The sequence below is a fragment of the Telmatherina bonti genome (genome assembly GCF_933228915.1).
Source record: "Telmatherina bonti genome assembly, chromosome: 10".
In the NCBI taxonomy this organism is placed as follows: Eukaryota; Metazoa; Chordata; class Actinopteri; order Atheriniformes; family Telmatherinidae; genus Telmatherina; species Telmatherina bonti.
Genome location: NC_136628.1, coordinates 12,354,521 through 12,382,478, shown reverse-complemented (window position 1 = coordinate 12,382,478; position 27,958 = coordinate 12,354,521). Strand labels below are relative to the sequence as shown.

The 27,958-nt window shown below is 38.4% G+C and overlaps 1 protein-coding gene across 1 annotated transcript; it reads left to right on the top strand.

Moving 5' to 3' along the window:
• Positions 1-292: 292 nt before the first annotated feature.
• Positions 293-27,392, top strand: pou2f3 (POU class 2 homeobox 3; the record flags this gene model as incomplete). Its single annotated transcript, XM_079247202.1, has 12 exons — positions 293-341; positions 8,280-8,308; positions 12,630-12,725; positions 12,930-13,026; positions 15,162-15,250; positions 17,758-17,934; positions 20,634-20,775; positions 23,029-23,162; positions 23,265-23,429; positions 26,855-26,897; positions 27,038-27,152; positions 27,353-27,392. The coding sequence occupies 12 exons, from the start codon at positions 293-295 to the stop codon at positions 27,390-27,392; spliced, it is 1,176 nt and encodes a 391-aa protein (XP_079103328.1).
• Between the last annotated feature and the right edge of the window lie 566 nt (positions 27,393-27,958).

Genomic DNA, 27,958 nt, shown 5'->3' with positions numbered 1-27,958 from the left:
CTGTGACTCGTCAATATCTTTTAATTATTCCAAGTTTAGTTTAAATCTTTTTTTTTTTTTTATTTAGACTGAGAAAACTGATGCAAAGTTTTATCTGAATAGCTGTCTTGCTTATGAATATTATAAGCAGGGTTCACGCAGCAGTGTGTGGAGTTTGTGCGGTGGTGTGGAGGGGAGGGCACATTAGAATAAAGTCAAGATCATTTTCCTGGGTGGCCTGAGTGCTTCATTGTCCTGGTAAAGTTACAATCCTGTAGGAAAATCACCTATATTTATCATTACAGATATTAAGATGAGCACAGACACAGTGGAGCAGTCGGAGGCTCCAGCTGAGCAGGCAGGTAAGGATTTCTCATCTTCATCGCTGCTGAATCTCATGATCACAACACACAGATGAACTCGTCAGAAGCCACTCAGGAAAGTTACAGTATTTACTCTGACAGTTCTGCTGTTTCAGATGGAAACTGGTTCATCTTTGCCTTGAGATTCTGTTTGCTTATTCTATTTAATCTATTTGATCTATTTTGGGAACTTGAAGTGTATATTATGGGAAGTGTATGTGTCAGGTTTAATGTAAAAGATCTCTGTAAAATGAGAGAAAACCTCTGTTATCAGGGTTATCTGGGATAATACATGTGCTACAGGTTACATAATCAGTTTTAATGTGCTTTAAATTTTAGCTCTTTTCAATGTCCTTTTAGATCCAAGCTTTTTTTTCTTGCTTTGAAACGTGCTGATCAATGATCCTTAGTGCAGAAAAATGTCACCTATTTATGACTGCATTAAATTGCTCATCATAAACTCATACATATAAAATATTTTTTCTTTTAGTTTGTTCATAATTTGTAGGAAGCTGTGCCTGCAGGTCTGTATGTGTGTGTGAACACACTCTAGCAGTTGATTTTTGTGCGTGGATGTGCCCGAGGCTGTTTGTGATCACATATACATGCAGCCTACAGGCCGGGGGACACTTGCAGTCCACAAAACAAAAACCAGGAACCAGCAGAAAAATGTGGAACTTTTATTCAGACAATGGTTGCGTGAGAGAAGTGATCGACTCAGCTTCATGGAAATGTCTTGTTTTTTTTGTCACAACATAAAATAGCAACGTCAAAACCAGTGGTGGTCGTTACAGCAGTTGCTTTCAGGGAAGCTCCTTCCTGACAAAACAACTGAAACAATGGTGGAGAAATTCTCTCTGAAAACAAAATGATATGATGTGACTGACTTAAATACCTGTGATTTTAAATGTTTTAAACACCCTGACACAAAATAATATCCAATGTGTGGTTATATGAATAGAAATAGCAAATGAAAAGCGATGTAACAAAAGCAAAAGTATTTATGTGGAGATATACTATTCTGGTTATCTGACTGCATGAGAAGGCAGCAGAGGCTGAAGTGTTTATCTCAGGAGAGTATCTACCTGCACCTGTTCACTTCATGCACACCTGTTAGCATTTATGCTGATAAATGTTGGAGGTAAACCTCTACAGCTGGTCTGATGAACTGAGCAGCTGTCATGGCACTGCATATTTATTCCCAGCTTCTTAAACAGAGCTGTGTAAAGTGTGAACAAAAAAACTACTATTTCCAAATCTCATAAAACATGTCCAACGTGGAGACATTTTAATATTTCAAGATAAATATTTGCTCATCTTGAATTTTCTGGCAGCAACAAGTCTCAGAAGTAAGAATGGAGGCTACAGGTGGAATAGTGAGTAAACAGGAGGAATGACATGTTGCAGCTAACAATGATTACTGGCTGCAGGTCAGTCACATGACTGAAGAGAAAGAGAGCACCTTAGAGCAGCAGAGACTCTCAGAGGTAACAATGGGAAGAGGTTCAGCAAGCTGCAGAAAACCAAGACTGCAAATTGGGGCGAAATTCAAGAACAGTGTTAAAGTTCTAAGAGAAGTCAGATGATTTGGCTCAGGCATTTGGTTAGGACGCCTTCTGGATGCCTGGGTTCTTTTTTAATCAAACATAGTGCAGTGTTTCTGTTAAGCAAGACTCAGCTGTAAAGCAAAGAAGCGACCAAATAAAAAAAAGTGGTGAAATGAGTTTTTTCACCCTTGAGATGCTGCTGGACAACAACAGCTCCAGTGTGACATGCCACTGGGCAAGGCTGGATTATCCAATGGGCATTATGGGCACAGGCTCAGGGCCCACTTTGTGGGTTGCTATTGGTACCACTGGCTGAGAGATGTTAGAAATGTCGTTTCACAGTGTATCACTCACAATTTTTACAATGTTGCAGTGGGGAAGGGGGCCCCTGGAACACTCTGGGCCCAGGGGCCTGTGGACTTTAATCTGGCCCTGTCACTGGGCCAGATTGTTATTTTAACATCCCTTGACTCGACTCAACTCGACTTGACTCGATTTGACTCGACTTGACTCTACTCGACTCTACTCGACTCCACAGTCATTTAGCAGATTATTTTCTCAAAGGAAAGTCACAGAACAACACAAGCAAGAAGTCTGACAGCAGGGGAACCATAGATAGGTGCTGATCAGACTTCTACCAGTCCAGCTGGACGTAGATGCTGCCATGTAGTTAAAGAGGCAGAACCTTTATTCTTTTTTTGGTTCACTTCTTTTCCTGCAATAGTCCTTTGGTTAAAATGCAAAGAACAATTTATCCCACAATATCGTCTCAGGCACAACTAATTCAGTGCTGAATTAGGGCAAAGCTGGACAAATCTTTCTAACTCATTCTGACAAATAGAAGGGTTAAACCCAGAGCAAAAATGCTCCTTGAACAGCTGAGTCTTTAGCTTGCTTTTAAAAGTAGGCTCTGACTGTAAACAAGTGTGTGTTTGTTGGAAACTCTTCACTTTTCACTGTGCTAATTAATAACAGATAATGTTAGTACCAGTACTAGAAAGAGACAATGCAGACGGAATTACAACTTACCTGGACGACTTTTGCAAAATTGTTGGTTTTAAACATTATTTCCAAGTCAAAGTGTTATTTTATGATAACAACTTCAACATATGCTACCACACAACTTGGTCAAAGGCTTGAAAAATCACATCAAAATGGTCACTGCTTTCTAGTTATAATGTGATTTTACAGTCAAGGTAAAACAAAAAAAACACCCATGCAGGACTTATTACTGTGGCAAAACGTTGCAACATTGTGAATGTTATGGAAGTCTGCATGAACCCAAAAGCCGTTTTTAACACAAGACCCAGTAAGATACATCTCCGCCAGTTCATTGTAACTGATAATGAGGTCTAAAGGCAAGATGGTACTGGAAAGGACATAAAACCTTTATCCTCTTAACTGGAAGTCCTGAACAGCCTAATGTGTGCAAACTCTTTAACTTTTGTGATCTCAAACACAAACTTGACACTTGTGTGACTTGGATGCAAAAGGAAACAAAGGGCAAACAACCCACAACACACTGATTTTTCCACACTAAAAGAATCATGTCATTGCTAGTTACGGTAATTTCCGGACGATAAGTGCTACCTTTTCACATGATTTGAACCCTGCGGCTTAAACAATAAATTTACAAATTTTAAAGGGGTAACATCATACAGGGCTTTATGATGAAACCTCAAGGGTTAATTTACCTCCAGAGGAAAGTGACATTGAGAGTGACAATGAAAGAAAGATGGAGAAAGTGGGTGACGAAATCATTCTGAGGCAATTTAATTCCAACATAAAACGACTTTAGTTTGTTTTCTGCTCAGGAGGACTTTTGGACAGTGATCAATGATCAATGTTTTACTATCCATTTAATTAAAATGAAAATAAATCTTTCTGTGTAACTATCCCATGTTACAGCATGGACAGGTACAACACAGTAGCCCACATGCAACAACTGCGGTCCAAACAATGTTTTATCTTTGAAATTTAGTGGATGTGGCCTATATTTAGGTGTGCTCAATAGTCCGGAAATTATGGTATTGAATTTAAGAAACTATAAGTCACCTTTTTACTCCCAAGAGGAGAATTATTTTTAACCATTCTTGAAACGATCATCTCTAAATAACCATCAAGAAACAGAAAGACAACAGACACAGACAATTAACAGCTTTGCAGCCTTAAAATCAAAGTTTATTTAAATAAAACTTTCAACAAGAGATTTTCTTGATTAAAGTACTTCACATGAAAAGAATCTACAGATAAAATACTGTAACAAAATGCATAAAAAGCAGATAAAACGACAAGTTATGAATTGTTAAAAGCTGTTCTGAATAGAAAATGTTTAGCTTGCTTTACTGTTAGATAAAACTTATTTGGTTTTTAATAATCTCAACTTAATTAATTGGACTCTCACGGCATTTTAAGACATAAAGTGTTGAGAAAATGGGATTAGCAACAAAGCAAATGTCTTACTCAGTACTGGAAATTATACTACCATTTTACTTTACTTAATTTTCCATTAAAAGTCCAAAGTCAATATAAAACTGTGAAACAAAACAATAATATATTTTTCAGAATTACATATATATGGATTATTAACAAGGAAGAATACAGAAGACTGCACATTGTGGTGTTTTTGTGGCATTCTAGACTCCGTGATGTGCATTAAAACCTTGTAACGCACGGATCTGAGTTGTTTAGTCCACTTACACCATGGTCCAACACAGTACATAACCTGCTAATATGCTAATATTTTATTTTGGCCTCAATGTACTTTTTATACTCAATAACCATTAGGAAACAGCATGTTTCTCTTGTTCACTGGTCAAAAGTTGATCTGAACCAGTGCGTTGCTATGGTGATGACCATGACGGAGTGATATAACAGTGATTTAATTTGCCAAACTACTTGTGTGTATATACAAAAATAAAGCAGCCAGTTGGCATTAGAATTATCACTGACCATGGTATAAGTCAGGGATAATGCCTGACGAGGTGTCCATTATCAGAAATTAATTGACGACGTGGAGACATGAATCATCTGACGCAAAGTGGAGCTCACAAACTAATTAATAAATATTATTTATTACGGTTAAAACAATATGATAGATATTTTATCTGCAGTGACTGATTTCAACTAACGATTTAGGTAGAACATGAATATAATACAGTACTGAGATGGGGAGGGATCGGGAGACTTTTTTTTTCCTCTCTCCCTTTTCTACTCTGGTTATTGTTCAACCGATGGTCTAAATTAAATAAGATAACTTTAAAACCTGGCAGATCAGATACATTCATTAATAACCATGGGTCGCTGTTTGACATGGTCTTTCCAGACATTTTTTCTGCTTTCTGTTTTGTCCATTTGTTGCTAACATTCCCGTTGCCACGGTTACCAACTGCCGTTTGAGCCAGCGCAATGATTTAGAGTTATTCGGCTATTTGACAAAACTTTTCTTAACTGGTGTCCTATATCTCTTTTTAACGGGCACCCTGCAACCAGTCAGAATCGAGTATTCACCCAGATCATGGTATAAACCAGGGGTGTCCAAAGTCGGTCCTCGAGGGCCGCTGTCCTGCAGGTTTCCCATGTATTCCTGTTCCAACACATCTAGCTTCCACTAAATGGATCAAACAGCCAATGACGTGCACAACTGATTAAGCTCTACTACTAATTAATTTGAATCAGGTGTGTCTGAGCAGGGATACATAGAAAACCTGCAGGATTCTGGCCCTCGAGGACCGGAGCTGGACACCTCTGGTATAAACTATAAATAATCACCAGTTTTTAAAAAAAAAAAAAAAAAATGCTGTAATTCCTGCAGAAAATCGTCTCCAACAAGCACACAATTTAACCGAGATGAAGTTGTGTTTTCTAAATCTACTTTTGTGTTAAGTATGAACAAATTCCTGGCCTGTTTTAAAAGATGAGACTGTACGTAGTTTTTAAATAATTACAAACTATTCTTTGGAGCTAGCGGGTTATAAAACATGGGACCCAGCTTGCAGGGAGAGAAGACAGAACTAACTCACAGTTGATTTTAGATGTATTTATGGAATTTTGTTGACAAATAAAGAATATTGTATTATTTTTTCCTGCAAGTACAGAAGGAAACTGACGTTGATCGCAGTGTGGACTTGTTGTCAGAATACTGTGACAACAGCCAGGCTCATACTATGTGTCTGTAGCGTGGGAGTGGGAAACAGTTTTGGTAAAGTTTCACATCCAGTCATAATGATGAAGTTTAGCCAGAGACTTGTCAAAGATTACATGGATCCATTTACATCCAGTGCAGTGTGAAATGATTCACTTTTACCACGTATAAAAATGGGTGCACACAATCATCTGATTTCACAGGAAAAAAACACTCAGACGTTTTGTGTCTATGCACTGGTGTGCAACCATCGTTTTTAGTGTGTTTGCAGATACAGGCTTCCTGCGCTCAGAGCTGATTTGCATGTTTTGGTCATTTCCATACTGGAACCTTGGCTGTGAAGCTGGCGGTGCTGTGAGGGGAGGTGGGGGTGGAAAGGTGAAGGGAGAGGGGTTGGTGTGGTGGAGGGTTATGAGAGTATTTGCATTGTGTGTATCCAGAAGTTCGCTGCATGTCTCACTCACTTTCTCTCTCTCTCTCTCTCTCTGTCTCTCTCTCAAGCGCACATACACAGAGCAAAAAAGACCCAATTTGACATTCAAATGATGTGAGCTTATCCAGCAAACCTTTGTGCTGTCTACCTGCATCTCTCCACATGCGCTCAGCTCTGACTCTTCTTGAAAAGAATAGTCTGTTTTTGGACACACATCTGTGTGTGGGTGTGTATGTGAACAGTCAGTTGGCTCCTATACAGTAAAACCATTTTGAATTACGTTTAAAGCAATTACTGGGATTTGTCTCTTAAAACATAATGTATCAGTCAATAATGACTGAAAACATTCAAATAATCCAATTCAGTTCAGTTCAATTATAGAACCAGATTATTGTGTTATTAATCTACATTGATAGAGAATAGATGAATAACTCAAAATGAATAAACAATCAGAAGTATCAGACCGTGTTCAACAGTATTTTCACCATAAAATGATGCAGAAACTTTGTGCATCAAATATGATCCGTTTGGCACTATAGGTTTAATTTAACAAACAACAACTTATTTCTTCTCCCTTTCAGACATAAAACATTGCCTGCAATTATTTCGAGACGGCAGCATGTCCGACTGTAACTGATGTGTCTCGTTTTTGTATTTTATTCATTTTCTTTTATTAGTTGTTATTTACTATGTTTTATTATCTATTTTACATCTAATTGTTTGAATTAAAATACATTGTAGCTGTAGCTGTTTCATCATCTGCAAAGCCTGTAGATCACGTTTAAACTACACAGTTCAGTTAAACGATTTTCTTCCATTTAGTGTTTGGAGTTTGTTTTCATTGGCTGGAAATAAAGTATTCGTAACTAACCGGTCCTCCACTTACTGGAACATGACACAGTCACATCACACCTCTAACAATAGTGTCATTATCAGCATGTTAACCCCGTAAGCCTGACATACGCAACACAAAGAAAAAAATGATGAATTTTGTTTTAACTTTTTCAATAATTAATATTCAAAGCATGTGGAGGATAAAGAATTCTCTGAGGCTCAGATAAATGTGTGAAATTATATCCAAAAAGATTTTGATGAACATTTCAGTAATGTAAAGGATGCAGATTTCTCACAAATGTCTGCATCAAATATAAAGAAGTCACATTATTCATGTCACTTTATTATCATAAAAGATAAGAGAGTTCCGAAGTCAGACAATCTGGGGAATGTGAGAGCTCATTCACATTTTACTTCTGTGATTTAACCAAATTTTCATGTATATAGTCTCATTAATGTCTTTGTTTTATGTTCAGGTAAGGATTATATAACAAGGAGCTGTGCATTAAATAAGGATTAATTATTAATTATTAATTAATAATTAATAATAATTAATTAAGGAGCGATGTGTACGCATATATGAAAGTAATGCATCCAGTTGGCATTAGAATGATCACTGACCATGGTATAACGTCACATAATCTCTAATGCTGATTACATCTGCAGTTGTTGGACTGTTGTGTGTCGTCGATCTGTAATTTAAATGACATCAAGCTTAAACCACAATAAAAATAAGGTTAAATGAAGATGTTCATCTTTTAACTTTGTTTTCTTTGATTTATTTTTGTGATCGTTTCATTTTAGGTCATGTTTATCTTTGAGCACAGTGTGTGTTCGTAATATATCATATAAACATAATGGACTCTTTTTGGCCAAAGGATTTAATACAACTGTTCTTTGTTATAATTTGTTTAAATGTGACTTTAAGAAACCGGAAGCAGTTTGTAAAATCTTGTTTCTGTTTTGTTTTCTACATTCAGAGCGAAACGGAATCGACTTCAGCCGTCAAGTAAGTCTCTGACCTCACTTCCTGTTCTCTAATTCCATGTATACTGCATGAACGTATCTCTGCCTTAATCATGACGGGTTGGATTGCTTTGGTTAACTTGTAGCTAGAGATGTCGGATATTATTGCCATTCTGATATTATCGGCCGATATAGTAATCAAAATGCAAAATTGGAAATTGGCAGTTTCGGTTTTTACCCTTTTGACACAACTTTTACACAATATGCACAACATTAAACTCTACAGCTTTGTCTCCTCTAACTCAAAATGACAGAATATAAGAGATGTCATGTATAGTTTTACAAATATTTTTGTTTGTTTGGCACAACTCGCTCCAAAATATCGGTATCGGTTGATATTGGTATCAGTAATTAGGAGTTGGTCAAAATCGGTAGATCGGATATCGATGAAAAAAAGTCAGCAAACTCTACATTTATAATTGAAGACAATATTTATCCTTATGTGTATATCAACAGCAATTTTTTTTTTCTTTTTTTTCCTCCCGACATTCAAAATAAATTAGGTATAACTCCACATCTTTAAGGGTAATTGAACAGTTTTTGGCTCAAAGCAAAGCTGGGACATGAGAAATTACTCCAGAAGTATCAGAATAAGGAAATGTGTTACTTTCAGAGTTGATCCCCCTGAAACACAGGTCAATGGTCATTTCCTCTTAAAACCACATGGTTTTCAGTGGAGAGGATAGCAGCATAAACTCATCTAGGAATAAGAAAAGTAATGACCAATGAGGACCTGTGGAATTTTTTTAAAAAGTGAACCCTAGTAGTTTTAAATGTGCTTTAATAGAGGTTTAAAGATGCTTCTTCAGCCTGGCTAGACCGGGGAAACTTGGGTCAGTATCTCAGGCCAGCAGTGACGAACCTCGCCGTAAAATTGGACAGTGCTCTGAAGTTTGATGAACAGATTAGTGCTGTTGTTAAATCCAGTTTCTTTCACCTTAGACCAGGGGTGTCAAACTCCAGTCCTCGAGGGCCGGTATCCAGCAGGTTTTTGTTGTTTCTCTCTACCAACACAGCTGATTCAAATTAATTGGATCCAGCAGCTTCTCATCAACCTATTCATGAATGTTGGTCAGGTGTGTTGGAGGATGGAGACAACAAAAACCTGCAGGATTTTGCCCTCGAGGACTGGAGTTTGACACCTGTGCCTTAGACAATTGTCCAAAACCAAGCCGTTTGTTTCTCGTCATGATTTTGAGATTTTAATTCATGCTTTTATTATGAATCGCCTAGATTACTGCAACGCTCTTTATGTCGAGCTCAGTCAGGCAACTCTTGCCCGACTGCAGCTGGTTCAAAACGCTGCAGCTCTGCTTTAAACTGGTACCAAGAAACAGGAGTCCATCCCTCCTGCCTCAGTCCTATAACCCTGCTCGCTTTCTGAGGTCAGCAGATCACTCCTGCTGGTAGCCCGAAAAACCAAGTTGAAATCCAGGGGGGTGGAGTGGGGAGGTCACTCCATTTCAGCTGTTGGTCCAAAACTTTGGACTTCACTGCCACTGCACCTGAGACAGACTGGGTCTCTTTCTGCTTTTAAATCTGCTCATAAGAGTCCCCTTTTTATCACTGGCTTTTAAAACAGCTTGGGTTTTTTTACTTCTTTTTATTTCTTTTTTTATTGTTATATAGTGTGTTACAAGACTAGTAATTTTTTTTGTTTTTGTAATCTATTTTTTATTCTTGAGTATAATGTTGTGAGCCCAGGATTGTGTACAGCGCTTTGGTCAACTGTGTTGTTTTAAAGCAGTCCATAAATAAAGGTGGATTTGATTAGATTGGATTTTCTGCAGGTAAATATCTCAGAAATTGATTTTAATGATGGACACATCAATTCATTAGTCAGTAAAATCGAGGCATGGCCCCCAAATTCACCATAGAAACACCACAAGGACCAACGAAGTCCAACAGAGTATATCATAAGAAGAATATATGCTTCACTGTGAAACCTTCTTCATCTCCATGGAAACTAGCAGGACCTTCATGTTTCATTTCATACAAAAGCAGAGTCAAAGCAGAACACATCAGCAGATGTTTTTAAAGCTGAAATAAAGCTTTAGACTACAAAACAGCAGAAATAAGACTTAATTTATTGGTCATTTTGGTTTTTGCTGCTGGCTTGCAGACTGCGCGGGGGGGGGGGGGGGGGGTTGGAAAAATCAAGGAGCAGAACTAATGTTTTGACAACTTTGGCTCCTAGACACATTCCACTTGGTGGTGGGAATGCACCAGCTTGTTGGAACTTCAGAACAACTGTGTGAACACAACAGAGATCAGAGTTTATGGAGCCGAAACAAGAACACTCAAGAAGAACAGCTGTAGCATCGTGCAACCAAGCAGGAGTTACTGACCACATTCAGGAGGCAAACAAGGAAGTTGAGACTAAACGTGAAAAGAGGACATTTATAATTCACATTAAGAATTATGCATCCACATAAATAAAGTAATTGTTTATTTTTCTTTTAATAAACCATCCTGCTTTATTCTTTTATATAAAAATAAAATTACATGAATCAAATTCACCAGTGTTACTAAGCCGGACCAGGAAGGCAGGATTCGCATGAAAACACAGAGGCGTTAATGAATGTCCTTTAACAGAGACCAACAACTGGGACCAACAAACTGGTTAAACAGGCAGCAGAAGATATCCTCCTGACTACCAGTAGTTCAATTTGTCCTCTGTGGAGGACCTTTGTAAACCTAAATATTTTAATCTCCCTGAAAGCTACTGAACTTTTGGTCTTTAAAGAGGACATTTAGTGCTTTTAAATGGTACCTCATTTGTGGGGGGGGGGCTTTGTGAACTTTCTTTCTCTCTTCAAGAAAAATGGCCTCCATTGCAACAAGCATCTTTTATGGGAAGAGCAAAAGTGCATAATACTTTTCTTTGAGCTGATTTTTACTTGAAATTTTGTAGTTATATTTTCATTGAATATCTTATAAACACATGAAATCATTTCTTAGATAAATATAACTATATTTTACCACAATATTTAAAATTTAAGCAAAGTCCTCCGTAGTGGACATTTGTAGTTACATATTTTTTTCCCTGGTTGTCAGGAAGATATGAGGGCCTTTGCTGAAGGCACATAACACAAGTCAGAGGGGAGAAAATACACACACAACGAGCAGGGAAGGAGAGAGCAGATGCAGACATGGGAAGACATAGCTGGGACACTCAGGGTGGGGAAGGTGATAGCGAGAGAAAATACCTGAAACAAAGAAAGACATTAGTACACAAAATAAAAAAAAAACAGTAAAAAGTCAACCATGTGTGTGACAATCATGAAACCATTCATGAACACAGTCACTACAAGTTTGGAGGTTCTAAACATTGACTGCTTCAGGAACCTCAGAAACCTTCCGACACTGACTGATTCAACTCAACAAGCTGCCGTTTGTCTTATAATGAGCTTTAAGAACCACTGCAACGTCAAGCATCGAAGGCTGCTGCTGTAAACTTCAAATTCTTAATTATTTCCTCAGAAAAATACCCACTAGGCGGGATTTCTAACCAACTGCTTCTGCTCTGAGGTTTGACTTTATACGGCTGGATTAAGACATCAGGTGTCCGCTGCTGCAGGAAATGTCAGATGGCTGATTTGCTTAATCTCTCTGTGGTTTTTAGTTCAGGACTAAAACTTATTGTAGTCCCGCTGGTTTCTTTGGAAATGAACCTGCAATGCTGACACACAGCTTATTATTTCATGATAATTCAGCTTATTATTGCATGATATAAGCAACCAGACTCTCCAGTGGGGCTTTAATTATGTCAACGGAAGGCCGCTGGTTTGATACGCGACTCTGAAAGTCTGCAAGTGTCCTTGGCGAACTGAAAAGTGAGACGAATGCATTGGTGGCTTTTGTGTTGGCAGTTTTCCAGTGTAGCTGCTTCTTCGTTGGGAAGAAATTCAGCTGTTTGGACCTTTTCGGATGTTTGGTTAGATGTCCGTTTGTGCACAAATGAACGTTTCTTTTTGTACTTCTGCTTTCAGGAAGTGCCGTGGCTTTCAGGGGTTAGTATCCAGGGGAGGTATGGGGGGGGGGAGGCGGGGAGAAATTTGCATACTGGCTTACTGAAGAGGAGGGAAGCATCTATCAATCTTTGGATCATGTTTACTCACCAAGCTGGTCCAGAAGTAAATGTTCATTGATGTTCTATTGATGCTTTGTCTCTATGCAACACACACAAACACAATAATGGACTCATGTAGCGTTTTCACATCTAAACCATCCTTATAGATGGCAATGTGTTAATATGTGATAGTCATGTGATAGTTTGGATGTGCTCTTTTCTTACATCTTAGATAAAGACAGAGGACATCAACGACTCGCCTCCGTCCGCACTGAAGACATGTCACCTGACACAGAGCTCACCTGTGCATGCGAGTCAGCTCAGTGGGGTAAAACACCTCTGCTCAGGAACAGTTTCATGCTTTCCTGGTTCATACTCTTTTAATTTAATTAAACATACAGTATTTAATCCTTTTCTGCAACAGCTGTTAAAGTAGAGAACAGACGTCAGAATCCCTCAGAGTCCATCATGTAATCCTGTTGTTAAACTGTGTTCATGTAAAACCTTCCTGGTTCACTTTGTGTCTCTTCAGGAGCTCACCTCTCTCCACCCCATGGTTTTGGTGCCAGCCTCTCACCTGTCGTCCCCCCCTCCCTTCCTCCTCTCCCAGAGTCCCTCCAGTCATCAAGGTGGAGTCTGAGGAAATTTCCACTGAGATGGAAACTGAGGCTAATGGTTATTAGAAGAAAAGAAGTGATATGCAAAACAGCCGTTTCAGTAGTTAGGGAAAGAGCCTCAATACGCTGTCACATTTACATTATCTATCCATCTATCTGTCCATCTGTCCGTCCATCTATATGTCTGTCCATCTATCTATCTATCCATCTATCTGTCCATCCATCTATCTATCTGTCCATCTGTCCATCCCTCTATCTGTCCGTCCATCTATCTATCCATCCATCCATCCGTCCATCTGTTCGTCCATCTATATGTCTGTCCATCTATCTATCTATCTATTGTCGATCTATCTGTCCATCCATCTGTCCATCCATCTATCTGTCCGTCCATCTATCTATCCGTCCATCTGTCCATTTATCTGTCCATCTGTCCAACCATCTATATGTCGTCCATCTATCTATCTCTCTATCTATCTATCTATCCATCTATCCGTCCATCTATCTGTCCATCCATCTATCTATCTGTCTATCTGTCCGTCCATCTATCTATCCGTCCATCTATCTGTCCATCCATCTATCTATCTGTCTATCTGTCCGTCCATCTATCTATCCGTCCATCTATCCCTCCATCTGTCCGTCCATCTACATGTCTGTCCATCTATCTATCTATCCATCTATCCGTCCATGTATCTATCCGTCCATCTATCTGTCAGTCCATCTGCTCGTCCATCTATCTATCTGTCCATCTATCTGTCCATGCATCTATCTGTCCATCTATCTGTCCGTCCATCTGCTTGTCCATCTATCTGTCTGTCCATCTGTCTGTCCATCTATCTATCTGTCCATCTGTCTGTCCATCTATCTATCTGTCCATCTGTCCGTTAATCTATCTATCTGTCCATCTGTCTGTCCGTCAATCTGTCCATGCATCCATCTATCTATCTGTCCATCTATCCGTCCATCTGTTCGTCCATCTATATGTCTGTGCATCTATCTATCTATCCATCTGTCTGTCCATCTATCTATCTGTCCATCTGTCCGTTAATCTATCTATCTGTCCATCTGTCTGTCCGTCCATCTGTCCATGCATCCATCTATCTATCCGTCCATCTATCCGTCCATCTGTTCGTCCATCTATATGTCTGTGCATCTATCTATCTATCCATCTATAGTCGATCTATCTGTCCATCCATCTATCTGTCCATCTGTCCATCCATCTATCTGTCCGTCCATCTATCTATCCGTCCATCTGTCCCTCTATCCGTCCATCTGTCCAACCATCTATATGTCTGTCCATCTATCTATCCATCTATCCGTCCATCTATCTATCTGTCCATCTATCCGTCCATCTGTCCGTCCATCTATATGTCTGTCCATCTATCTATCCATCTATCCGTCCATCTATCTATCTGTCCATCTATCCGTCCATCTGTCCATCCATCTATCTGTCCATCTGTCCATCCATCTATCTGTCCGTCCATCTATCTATCCGTCCATCTGTCCCTCTATCCGTCCATCTGTCCAACCATCTATATGTCTGTCCATCTATCTATCCATCTATCCGTCCATCTATCTATCTGTCCATCTATCCGTCCATCTGTCCGTCCATCTATATGTCTGTCCATGTATCTATCTATCCATCTATCTGTCCATGTATCTATTCGTCCATCTATCTGTCCATGCATCTATCTGTCCATCCATCTGCTTGTCCATCTATCTGTCCGTCCATCTATCTATCTGTCCATCTGTCCGTCCATCTATCTATCTGTCCATCTGTCCGTTAATCTAACTATCTGTCCATCTGTCTGTCCATCTATCTGTCCATCTGTCCGTCAATCTTTCCATGCATCCGTCTTTCCATGCATCCATCTATCCATCTATCTATCTATCTATCCATCTATCTATCTATCTGTGAATATCTGACTGGGATATGTTGGAAAGCAGCTTGGAACACTGAACCAGACGCATCGCTAACTAGGCTGATTATGAACCATCCAACCTTTTTGTTTCATTTTAAACCTGACATGAAAAATGAAACAAGTTTTATTTTCCTGCAAGAAATATTTGTGTTAAATGATGATGACCTTTATCAAGTCCCTAATGGAGTATTGCTGATTTTCTTTCTTTGTCATTACGATATACCACAGCTCTTCTGCAGCAGAATCTGCTGTCCCTTCCTGGCCAGAGCCAAACTAGTCTTCTTCAGCATCAGCCCGGACTGGCTCTGACCCCACAGGTAAGAAGTTACCGCTTGCTGCTTAGTTGCACAAAGTAAAAGTGACCAGAAGAAGGCAAGGAGAAAAACTAGTAAACATATGTGTTAAAACAATTCTCCATGAATGAGGAAGAAGAATCATTAAATGCTAATAATAAATAAACTTCATTTTGTATCCTGGCCGTAGGAAGAACTACCCCACGCTTCGATCATTGTTGCAAATCAATAAGTAAATAAGTCAGTTAACAACACACCAAATCTTGTGTTGGCGTGAATGTAAGTCATAATTCTAAAAGATGCTGCAATATTTCAGATTTAAGGAAAATAAATTATCTTAGTGAGGTACCAACACCTCATCATGTACTCTGACACCATTCTGAACTCAGCACTTAGCAGGTGTTTTAGATCAGTCTGCGCCTGCTTGATGTGAGTGCAGGTACTACTGGAAGCTTGGACTGGTTACATGTAGGTCAGGTAGGTGAGGTCACCTGTCAGACAGAAGAATAGCAGAGCTGCTGAAGCAACCGCTGCACCAAAAAGCACATGGCAAACCAGTCTCTCTTAACTCCATACCCTCAGTTGTCTGACATATTTATTCTCATCCTCTGCTTGCTTCTGCATGACTTTGTATTTGATTTATGTTTCAAATAAACATCACAGCTGAAGCTGCGCTCCTTACCAGCACAAAAGAAACCAAGGAAGCTGAAAGGAATCATGCACAGGTCCATTCCTGTAAGATGGGCACACTTAATTCAATTCAGTTCAATTCAGCTTCATTTGTATAGCGCCAATTCACAACACTGTTGTCACAGGGCACTTTTCAAACACATCATTTCAAGCCAATTCATACATATCCTATAATAGAAACCCACTGATTGCATCGAGTCATGACTTCGATCCAATCCCCCATCCTGAGCATGCGCGAGGCGACAGTGGGAAGGAAAAAACTCCCCTTTAACAGGAAGAAAACCTCCGGCAGAACCCGGCTCAGGGAGGGCAGCCATCTGCCTCGACTGGTTGGAGTGCAGAGGACAGGAAAGACAGATCAACATGTACAACTGTACTTATTCAGGAAGACCTGCGGAAAAAAGGAGAAATAAGTTAGAGAAATAAGTTAGAGACGGCAATATTGGCACATATATATATATATATATATATATATATATATATATATATATATATATATATATATATATATATATATATATATATATATATATATATATATATATATATATACATAGGCTAGACTACCCATAACTACAAGTCTAAAATGCACCAAAGATGCATAGCAACACCTCAGTTTTCTGTTCCAGAGTCAGGATGATGGGCTTGTGTCTGTGGTGTGCCCATGCTGATGAGCTTAGGCTCTGAAATGTTGTTGAAATGGACAGGCTGAGACCACTTGGTTAAAAAGAAAAGTACCATTTGTCTGAAAAGTACCAGCACTCTTCTGCTGCAGTTTTTAAAGAGTACTAATATTTTACAGCTGTTGAAGGTATTTAACATGTATCAAAGCACATTAGCTCAGACAAGATGAGCATCTATATCTGTAACCCTTATAATTTGGAACCAGTTACTTATCATTTAAACTGATCTCATCATCAAGCTGTGTAAAAATAAGTGTTGCTGCGAAAATGCAATCTTTCCACAAAGTTTAATTATTTCTTTGGATCTGTGGACAACAAGAACCAGCCCAGATTCTCAGTTTCACCTGATAAAGTTTGTTGTCCACCAACAGACCAGCAACACAAACAGCCCAGTAGGAGAACTGGCCAACCAGGCGTTGCTTCGTCCAGCCTTCAAACTCACCTGAAGCTCAGAGGTTTTATACCATGCTATTCCAGTCTTTCCTGACAAGACAAAATAATGTCCAAAGACATGCATTGATCACTCTAAATTGTCCCTATTAGTGTGTGTGAGCATGAATGGTTGTCCTGTGTGGCCCTGCGATGGACTGGAGACCTGTCCAGGGTGTACCCTGCCTCTCGCCTGATGATTGCTGGGATAGGCTGCAGCTTGAGTGGTTGAGCAAATGAATATCAATTAAAATAAATGGAAAATTCTTCATAAATCTCAGAGAGAAATTAACAAAAAAATTTCACTAAAGAAGTTTTAATTTTAAGAAATTCTTCTTCTTTGGTGGTATTGTGACGATTCTTGCATGAAAAATGTGACACATCAGTTTTCCTTGGCGGTCACAAGAACTTTGCAACTCTTCAAGGAGGGTCAGCAGAGAGGAAAGGAAACTACAGAAGTTTTAGGAAAAGCCCCATTTTCCAAGACATTTTCAAACAATGCTTATGTTTGAGAATCTTTTTAAGGACATTTCAGGTTTGTATGGGTTAATAATGTTTTTTTAATCCCACCAGAAGTAAAACTCAGGCAGCAGAAAAACAAAAAATGCAGCAATTAATAAGTTCACCTGTGACACAGCATGCTGTATTAAATAATGGAAAAATGTGTTTCTATCTGTTTCATATTGTCTGAAATTGAAGATTTCTATGTGTGATGCTTCTCTGTTCCAGGCTATGAGTCGCTCAGGGCTTGCAGGACCTTCTATGGAGAACCACTTGGACATGTCCCACTTGCAGATGGCCAAGCACATGTCAGTAGCACCACAGGAAGAACCCAGTGATCTGGAGGAACTGGAGCAGTTTGCAAAAGCATTTAAACAAAGACGCATCAAACTGGGCTTCACTCAGGTGACAAAACAATTACCACACATTGTTTTTAAGCCTTACTTTGTCAAATAAATTGTGATTTTTATGAGGGTTGTCAGAATAAACACATTAAGGCAAGCAGATTAATCTGTGAAATAAACACGTTTTTTTTAAAGCCCCAGTGTGTGAGAATTACTCCCATCTAGCGGTGTGCTAATTTAATCCTAACAACCGAGTAGTGCTCTCTGGCGACTTGCCTTTTGTTACCACTACCGAAGAGTAAATGTAAAAATGTCAACATTGTGGACAAGTTGGGGTGTCCCATCAGATAAGGAGGTACAGAACGATACATAGTTCTGTTTTGTTATCGATACCGATAAACTACAATTATGCCCTCCGTGTATTTGGTACCAAGCTGCTGCTAATAGCTTAAAGCTGCTAAAAGCCTCTTGACAAACAAATCAGCTGAAATAAATTATGAAACACAAGGAAAAACTGGGAAAATTAGACTGAAAGAAGCTCACCATGGCCTGCTGGTATGACTTTTGTGAAGAGTAACAGCAGCTGAAAACTTTTGCAACGGAGCTTTTCCACCGTAGGCTAACTAACAAATTAGCATCTTTGCTGTTTTATACAGCAAGTAACGGTAAATGATCCGACTCAAATGGGAGGATGAAGTAGTTGCTGAACTACCTGCCCAGTTTCCAACATAAACTTCACTGTTACACTTAATAAACTTACCTGTCCAGCAAAAAGTTCCAACCTCTGGATCAGTTTTGAAGTCCATCTCCATCAAGAATGGTCTCCGTCTGGTAAACGCTACACCCATTTAGACTCTACTTTTCTCCCAGTTATTACTTATTTTTCTTTTCTTGGCTATTTTTTCCATCCTCTCGCAGGGCAAAGAGCATTGATGCCCCTCCATTTCAATTGAAAACGGCAAGTTAAATGATCCACAGTTGTTTCTTATGGTCCCTCCTCCGACAGCACATAGCTAAAATGGCTAACAAGTTAGAACAGTGTCCCCTTCGGCGACACTGTTCAAAGATGGCAGCATGACAGCCTTCTGTTGGGTGCACTGCCACTATTAACTCATTCTAACCTATGAGAAAGCTTTCATTTGGAATTATGCAATTATGTTTAGACTTCGGTAAAATATGTATTTATGAAAGTGATACTTCATTTTTGCTAAAGAAAATTAAAATGACTTACACACTTTAACACATCACGCCATAAAGAACAAGTTGTTATTTACACCCCATTATAAAATCTGAATCCGGCATTATCTCAAACTTTCTGATTTTTTTACATATTGGTGCGCTGTCACAGCAGTGAACTTAGGTTAGATTAATCCTAAATGCTCTTTGATCTTCATGCTTTTGATTTTGCCTAAATGCATCATGTTGTCCCTAAGGGCTGCAGAGTCTAAAACTAGAAATTGAAACTACAATCCACAAAGTATATTTTGTTTTAGGTTGCACTGGTTTTAAAGAGGCCTAGTGCTGTTAAACTGGGATCAGGTGGGACATGTAGCAACATGTAAATGAAACCCAGTGGCTGTTGCTGGCTTCTGTTGAGAGAAATTATTCAAATGGGCTCAAAGTACACACACAGTCTGGATGCAGCAGGTTGCTTTCTTTTCCAGGACTGAAGTCATTCTAAGTAAACTGTATTTGTTGTCTACAGACTCTGAAGACTGAGCAGTAGATTTGAAGTTTTGAAAGGATTTAAACGCTTGAAGTTTTATTTCACCTGCTTTTTGTTGTTGTTGTTGCTTTTGTTTTAAAGAAATAAATCTGCAGCTTCTTATACTAAGCCACCAGGGGACGAAGTGTATTTTATGTTTGATGTTTTTGCTGGTCTTGTAGTGAACCCACTGTGTCTTGAACGGGTACATTCACATCAGCCTTTTTGAGTCTTTTTCCTTTTTGAGTCTGCTTCGTTTGGGGAAATGTGAATGTGCCAAACGAATTCTGATTTGGACCAAAGAAGTGGGCTCAGCCTTCTTACAAATACAGGTCTCAGCCTGTTTCAAGAGGACCAAATATAGGACGCAGACTACAAAAAAGTCACTTCCTGCACTTGATGTACCACTGCATTGTGGGTAAATACATAGCAATGGCACTAAGAGTCATCTGCCTTGTCTGTTGTTCACAACTCCATTGTTGGAGTGTGTTTCTGCAGTATACTTTCATAAGACAAAATAAAAACTCAAAAACAGTGATAGTTTCATGCTCCATGTTTAGCTCGCAAGTGGAGTTTTCTTCTCCACGTCTTGTCCTTTCTTTTGCTAAATACTAGTGCAGCGCCACCTCTAGGTGAAGATGGGGATTATTCTAATGGTTTGGTGCATTTGACCAAAGTGCCACATGAATGCAATTTCGGTCTGAATGGATACACCCTACTACAACTGAGGCGAGTCCCCAATTGGACTAGCAGTCTAGCAGACTATCCTAATGTGAATGCACCTAAGTATACATAATCTAACAGGTCAAATGGAGAAACTAAAAACAAAGCTATAAAAAAAAGTAATGATCCATTTTAGCTCTTAACGCTGCACATTGTGAAGTTGTTGGCATTTTGTTGGATTTTTGTGAATGTATATTGTAAATGTTGGTAAGACCATGAGATAAAAGGATAAATCTGACCTTCAGTTGCTGATTAAATAAGTTTTGGTCTCGTACCTTATTGGACATGTGCATGAGTGAGAGACGCTCTGCTGTGTTTGTGATCCATCACAGGGAGATGTTGGCCTTGCAATGGGAAAACTGTATGGAAATGACTTCAGTCAGACTACAATCTCACGATTTGAAGCTCTGAACCTCAGCTTCAAAAATATGTGCAAGCTCAAACCTCTGCTGGAGAAATGGCTCAGTGACGCAGGTAAAGCAAAATAACCATTATCAGCAGCGTTGTTTTGATTTATTTGTTTATTTAATTAAAACATGGATAATTCAAGCAGAAGCCAAACTCATCAAATGCATTCCTCACAATAATTGAATGAAAAGCAAAAAGTTGTGCATTATTTGTTGAAGTACTTCACAATTTCTACATAACAGTTTATAAAGCAGTCAGTCTTAAAATCTCCATGTGTCCTGAATGTGTGTTTGGAAAAAAGCAGATCAGAAATTGGTTAAATCTGAACATGTTTGTATCAGTGGAGTCCAAAGTCGGCCCTCGAGGTCCGCTGTCCAACAGGATTTCGCTGTATTCCTGCTCCAACACACCTAGCTCACATTATATAAATCCAACAGCCAATGAAGTTCTGCTCAATTCATTTAAGTCAGGTGTGTTGGAGCAGTGATACATGGATTATTGCAGGATTGTTGCGTTAGAGGACTGGAGCTGGGCAACTCTGGTTTATACACTAGAATGCACAATAGTATAGAAGAGAAATATAAGATGAAATTATACTCAGCTTCATTTGTATAGCGCCTATTCATAACATAATCTCAAAACACTATAAAAATGATAATTCAGTTAAAACAAATTATTAGTCACATTAGTCCCCTTTATGGTTACTGCGTTTATGTAAGCTAATTAACTAAAAAACGATTGTCGAGCTGAGAAAACGAGAGTATTGTATCAAATCTCTTTGATCCAATCCCCCATCCTGAGCATGTACAGTGCAACTTGCCGGGATGAGGAGGGTAGGTCAGACGGCTCAACAAGCAACGTGACTCTAAACCAGGGATAAATGCTAAGAAACAGAAAAAGATACACAAAGTTATGACAATAATTTGTCATTAATACATGCGGAGCACGGAGTAAAAGAGATAAAATGGAGGGGAGGGCTCAGTGCATCATGTGATGGCCCCCAGCAGCCTCGGCTGATTGCAATACATATATAGATATATATATATCTATATATGTATATAGATATAGATATATATATATGTAACAATTCAGCACATAAGTTCTCATCAACTCAAAGTTCTTAACATTCAAAATGTTATTCATAATACTATTACTAATCAATACATTAATGAAACAGAATGCAATCCCACTGTTGCTGAGTATAATCCTAAAAAGTGTTCTCACATATAGATCATTTTTCTACTTTCTTGATAAAAGACAGTCATATAAAGCTGCTTTAGGGTCTTCCATTTATTAGATCCCTCCCAGAAACATTTTGTGTACTAAAACAAAATTACTCTCACTCTTTTATAATATCAATTTCAAAAATCTATTGGAAATCTTAGCATAATATGCATGACATAAAGTGCATGCAACAAAAAGATGACATGTTCTGTCAACAAAAGTACTGATGTGCTCATATTTATTCATCCCCTTTCATTAAAGAAGGAAAAAAAACAGCTGCCTGTAAAATAAGCTGAAATTGACTTAAATAATGATAAATAAAAATTTTATGAAAGTCATGACATTATTTTCTAATTCTGGTTCAATAGAATTTTTTTTTTTTATAAAAGCAAACAAATAAGATTATTTAATACATATTACATCACTCATAAACTAATATTTTGTTTAACAATCCTTTAATGTTTCCGCTACAGTCAGGTGTTTTCTGTTCCTCTCAGTCAGACTTCTGCATCTGTTGACAGGTATTTTGTCCCTGTCCCTTAAAACTACACTATATGCATAATCCCACCACAGTCCCACTGTTCAACAGAAAAGTGCTCTTATTGTCCAGGACCAATTTGTTTGTTTGTTTGTTTTTCTTTCTTCAACTCAATTAAATGAAAAAACAGTGTCTTATATAACTAAATTATATATATTTTTTTTTTTTATTATTATTATTATTTATTTTTAGTTATTGTTCCTTTTTTAAGTCTCCAGTTATTTGCGTGACTGTTGTAAATTCAGCCTTTTCTTTAATGAAAGTATATGAATACATATGAACACAACTGTATGAAAAATATGAAATCAGTGGATTTACCTCTGTAGTGTCTGCTGAACAAGCACCTAAAACTGTTTTGCTTTGAAAAATGTATTTTGCTTTATTTGTAGTTTACTTGCCAAGATTGTTTGAACTTTTTAATCTAATTTTACATGTTGGTCCTTGACTTAATAGTGTTTTCCTGTGATTATAACACAGCAGCAGAGCCCGTCTATCACTGATGGCTCTGAATACACCACTGTCCTCATGTCTTAGATTTTTTGTTTCCTTTACATTAGAAAACTCCCCGTCTGACACAATGAGCACCTCGACGTCTCTGCCACCCCTGATGGAGGGCTACGGACGCAAACGGAAGAAAAGGACAAGCATTGAAACAAACATCAAGTTGACTTTGGAGAAACGCTTCCTGGATGTAAGTCCAAGATGGATTCAGTTTTATTTTACAGAGTTAAAAATGCTGAGCTTTTTCCACACACAAGCCCTTATGAAATTTTCTCACATTTTGGGGTTTTAGAATCCAAAACCTAACTCCGAGGAGATAACGCTGATCTCAGAGCAGCTGTCCATGGAGAAAGAGGTGGTTCGAGTTTGGTTCTGTAATCGTCGCCAGAAGGAAAAGAGGATCTTCTGCCCGGTGGCTGCTTTACCAGTCAAATCTCAAAGTTACAACTCCAGAATGGTAACAAGTGCAACTCAGTCATCTTTTTCACACTTAAACTGTTGGGAGTGTTAGAAAGGAAAACTGTGCAACTTGATGTCTGCAGAGTGTTTTGAAAAACCCAAATTCATGTCTTAATTCCTCATCTTCATGACACAATACAGAGTATTCAACTACATAATTTTCAGAAAAGGAAAACCACAAGTCCTCAGGTCTATTGTGTAAGACAGGAGTCTCCAACTCCTGTCCATGTGAGGAACCATCCTGCAGGTTTTAGTGTTTCCCTGCTGCAACACACCTGACCCAAATAAATGTCTCATTACTAGGCAGGTGCAGAAGAAGACAAGTTGTTAGAGAACCTTTTCATTTTAATCATGTGTTGGACCAGGGAAACACTAAAACCTGCAGGATAGTAGCCTTCCAGGACCAGAGCTGGGGACCCCTGGTGTAAGAAGTCACCCCCGAAGTCGCCATTTTGCACTTGTTTGGCCCAGTTTAACACGCTTGCTCAGTTCCTGAGCTTTGCAGCACGTTTTCATGAACATCCTGTGCCTGGAGAAGATTTAGCAACACAAAACCAGCTGTCATAAACTTTACACAAGAGTTAAAAAATACAGATTTAGAAAAGTTAGAAAACTAATTAGAAAACTATACAGAACAGTCTGTTGCTGAACTTTAGCCATGTTTAACATTGATATTATCACAAAATTACATTAAACATAGAATATCATAATAAAAGGCATTACATGATATGTCTGACTGACTTTTTCTGGCCAGATCAACACTGTATTGTTTACTCTTTGGATAAAAACAACAGTAAAAGACACGAGTAAGCTAACAGGGCTGCTAGCTTGCTAGTAACATTGGCAAGGCCTGGTATCAAACCAGGTAAATCCAGTGCAAGTATAGCTAATTGTTAAACTAAAAGGGCAAAAACGAGAAACTAAAATTCAAGCTTTTGGTTTGCAGACATTAAAAACATTCATTAGTCCCATTCAGAGTTGCGTGGAAACTGCAGCCTATCCCAGCTGTTAGCAGGCGAGAGGCAGGGTTACACTCTCAGTGGTGTAGTCCAGGGTATGTACGGGTATACGGAGTATACCCACTTCTTTTTTAGTTAGCATCGAGTATACCCATTTCTAAACTCCTTGTGATGCTGCTTTCACAATAACAAACATTACTACACATGTTTATATGTCATCCAGCAGCTCAGCTAAAGTTACCGATGCTACACTGGTACAGTTAGCCATCATAGACATAAAACATTAAACACAGACATAATAAAAGTATATGTATATTTGTCTATGAGCCTGTCTCTCACCAGTCTGTGTTACAGTACTGGTTTAGTCATTTCATAACTCTTCCTCCCTGAAACCAAAGAGCAGAAATTATGTGACAAGGAGCAGATATACAGATAGATTATTTGGGTAAATTAAACAGAGTAGTTTTACATGTCACTTTTTCTGAAACCGTTTTTCTGGGCTACTTTTTTCTGGGTTTTTGTTGTTTTTTTGTTTTTTTTAAAAAGGACAAAAAATTGACACTGTACCCACTTCTTCAGGGTTCACTACACCACTGTACACCCTGGACAGGTCACCAGTCCATCAGGGTTGATACAGACAGACAAACAACAACTCACAAACTCACACACTCGTAGGGAGAATTTAAAGTAACTAATTAAGCTAACATGCCTGTGTTTGGACAGTGAGAGGAAGCTGGAGTGTTTGTAAATTATACAAAAGCAATATAACAATTCAATTTTTAATTCAATTCAACTTTATTTATATAGCGTCAAATCACGGCAATGCCATCTCAAGACGCTTTACAGACAGAGAAGAAAATATAATGAAAGCCAATTCCTATATAAGGAAACCAACAGATTGAGTTGGGTCCAACTCAATCTCCCATCCTGAGCGAGCACATTGGCAACAGTAGGAAGGAAAAGACTCCCTTTTAACAGGAAGGAAACCTCCGGCAGAACCCAGCTCAAGGACAGGCAGCCATCTGCCTCTGCTGTGTGTGTGTGTGTGTGTGTGTGGGGGGGGGGGGGGGGGGGGGGCAAAAAGATAACAGACAACAGTAACTGCTACTCCCGGCCAGGGAGAGAAAAAGAAAGAAGGCATCTGCATAACAATGAAAGTGTATTCCATTTTGCCTAAAGGGAGCATATATGGCGTGAAGAGTATTGGTCCAAGTACAGAACCTTGAGGAACTCCATGACTTACTGTAGTTTGTGAGGAGGACTTGTCATTTACATGAACAAACTGAAGTCTATCAGATAAATATGACTTAAACCAGCTTAACGCTGTACCTGTAATTCCAATTACCTGTTCTAGTCTTTGTAACAGAATGTTATGATTGACTGTATCAAATGCAGCACTAAACAATATGAAGAATATAAACAAAGAATGTCAGTCATGTAAGAATTAACTGTGATATTATAAACAGTGCAAACTAACTAAACAAAATCTCCTACAGGTTGGCTTTCATTCACAATTTGTGGCTTTCTGCCCCCAAAGCTCTCTGAAAGAAAAATATTAATCTCATCACGCTGGTTTTGAATGAAAGTGATACTAGCCTTGGTATCAAAACGATCAATATTTAGATTGATCTTCACAGGTCTGATGCTCACAACAAATAAAAAAAGAACCTCTGACTAAAAATTTAAAAGGTATAATATGTAAGAATTACAGACATCCACTGTAAAAATGGGCATAGAAATCACTTCTAAACCCAAGCATGGGTATGAATGGACGGTGGCCGTCAGTGGCCAAAATTAATATAAACATTTTGCAAGTTTGCAAGTGGATCCTGTAAACTCAGGTACATCCATGACTTTTAAGGTGTTTCTTGTCCCAAATGATGCTCTAGCACCTGACAAACAAAACTGTTACTGCGGTTTACCTCACTGGGTTCCCGCCTCACATACTCTTTTGTCCATTCAGAGACACTGTAGTGAAAATGGTGATACAAATATGAAAAATGCTGTGTGTGGATCTACGCAGTAGATATAATTGGCTATGTATGACAACAACAACCATAATAATAATAATAATAATAATAATAATAATAATAATAATAATAATAATAATAATAATAATGATTTAAAAAAACACAAGATAGCAATGAAAAATTGAGTTTTTTAAATTATATGTTACATCTTTCAGTCACTGCCTTTCACCCAAAGGCTGCTGGGATAGACTCCAGCTTCCCTGCGACCCTTCATTGGATTAAGCGGTTAGGATAATGAATAAATAAATTATTCTTTCAGTCACTGACCTCTAATTCTCTGAATGTTTAATAGACTTTTAGTTGTATTTAGTTTCTCTCCTTGAGCACAGGTGATTCATCAAGCTTCATTCAACTAATAAAACAAAAAACAAAAAAAAGATGTTAAAAAAAAAACACATCTTCTGACCCAACAATCTATTTTTGTTTCCTTTCAGGCTTCAGCATCCAGACCATACAGCCCTCTTGTAGCAGGTGCAGGCAAGTACTTTCTGATATTCCATTTATTGATGGATACCGTGTAAAATAATAAACACATTCTCACACATAAATTAAAATAATGTAGTTATATGCTTGTTTATTTATCAGTTATTCCCATGACAATGATCTTTTTCCTCCAGTTTCATCCAATTCCTCCCCAAACAACATAAGCCGGGAACCTTCTCCCAACGGCCTATCAACAACCTCAGTTTCTCTAACCGCTCAGGTCAATCCAGCCTCCTACAGCACACCAGGGTAAAAGAAATACACCTGAAAGCACCTTGATATTCCTGAACTATAGACAACAGAGCATGAACACTTAATCTCTTTAAGGTTAATTTAGACTAAATAAATAAACAGCAGACTTTTAACTATTTTTGATAAGGCATCTAAATAATTCTCCATGTATTTATCACTTTGTTTGTGAAGATAATGCTGTTATCCTCTATTTGCAGGTCCTGGTACCGAACATGGAACGCTGCATATCATCACTGAGAAACTTTCACCACCTCATATGAAGCTTTTGGCGTTTTTTGTTTTGTTTTGAGAAGATTAAGGATGTAGTAACATACAACACATTACCCCTGTTACTAACAGGATCGTGACTACAGGCCAAACCTTCAGATGGAGACAAAAGAAGAAGCAGCAAACTGCAAGAAGCCAGAAAATCCCAACAGCTTCAAACTCTGTAATCTGCTCTCATGTGATTCTGTTGCAATGATGAAGGACATACAGTACATAAAACAAACATCACAATCACTGGTGGAAGGTCGCATGCTTGAGTTTTGATTCAGGTCATTTATTTATGTTGAAGGATTCCTGAGCAGACTCAGATCGTTCGTCAAACTGCTTCTTTTTGCTTTAGTCCCTTTCTACAGAAAGAAAACCTACTACTGCGATACGTTTTATTTTCCATGTCAGTTGCATTTATCTAGCACCAGGTGACAACAGAAATCTGGAATAGATGTGTTGAAGTATATGAAACAAGCAGAGTAACCACCGGCGTCTGCTGCCCTGATTTTATTTCACTTCTTACAATTTTACTTCAAGAGCATGTTAGA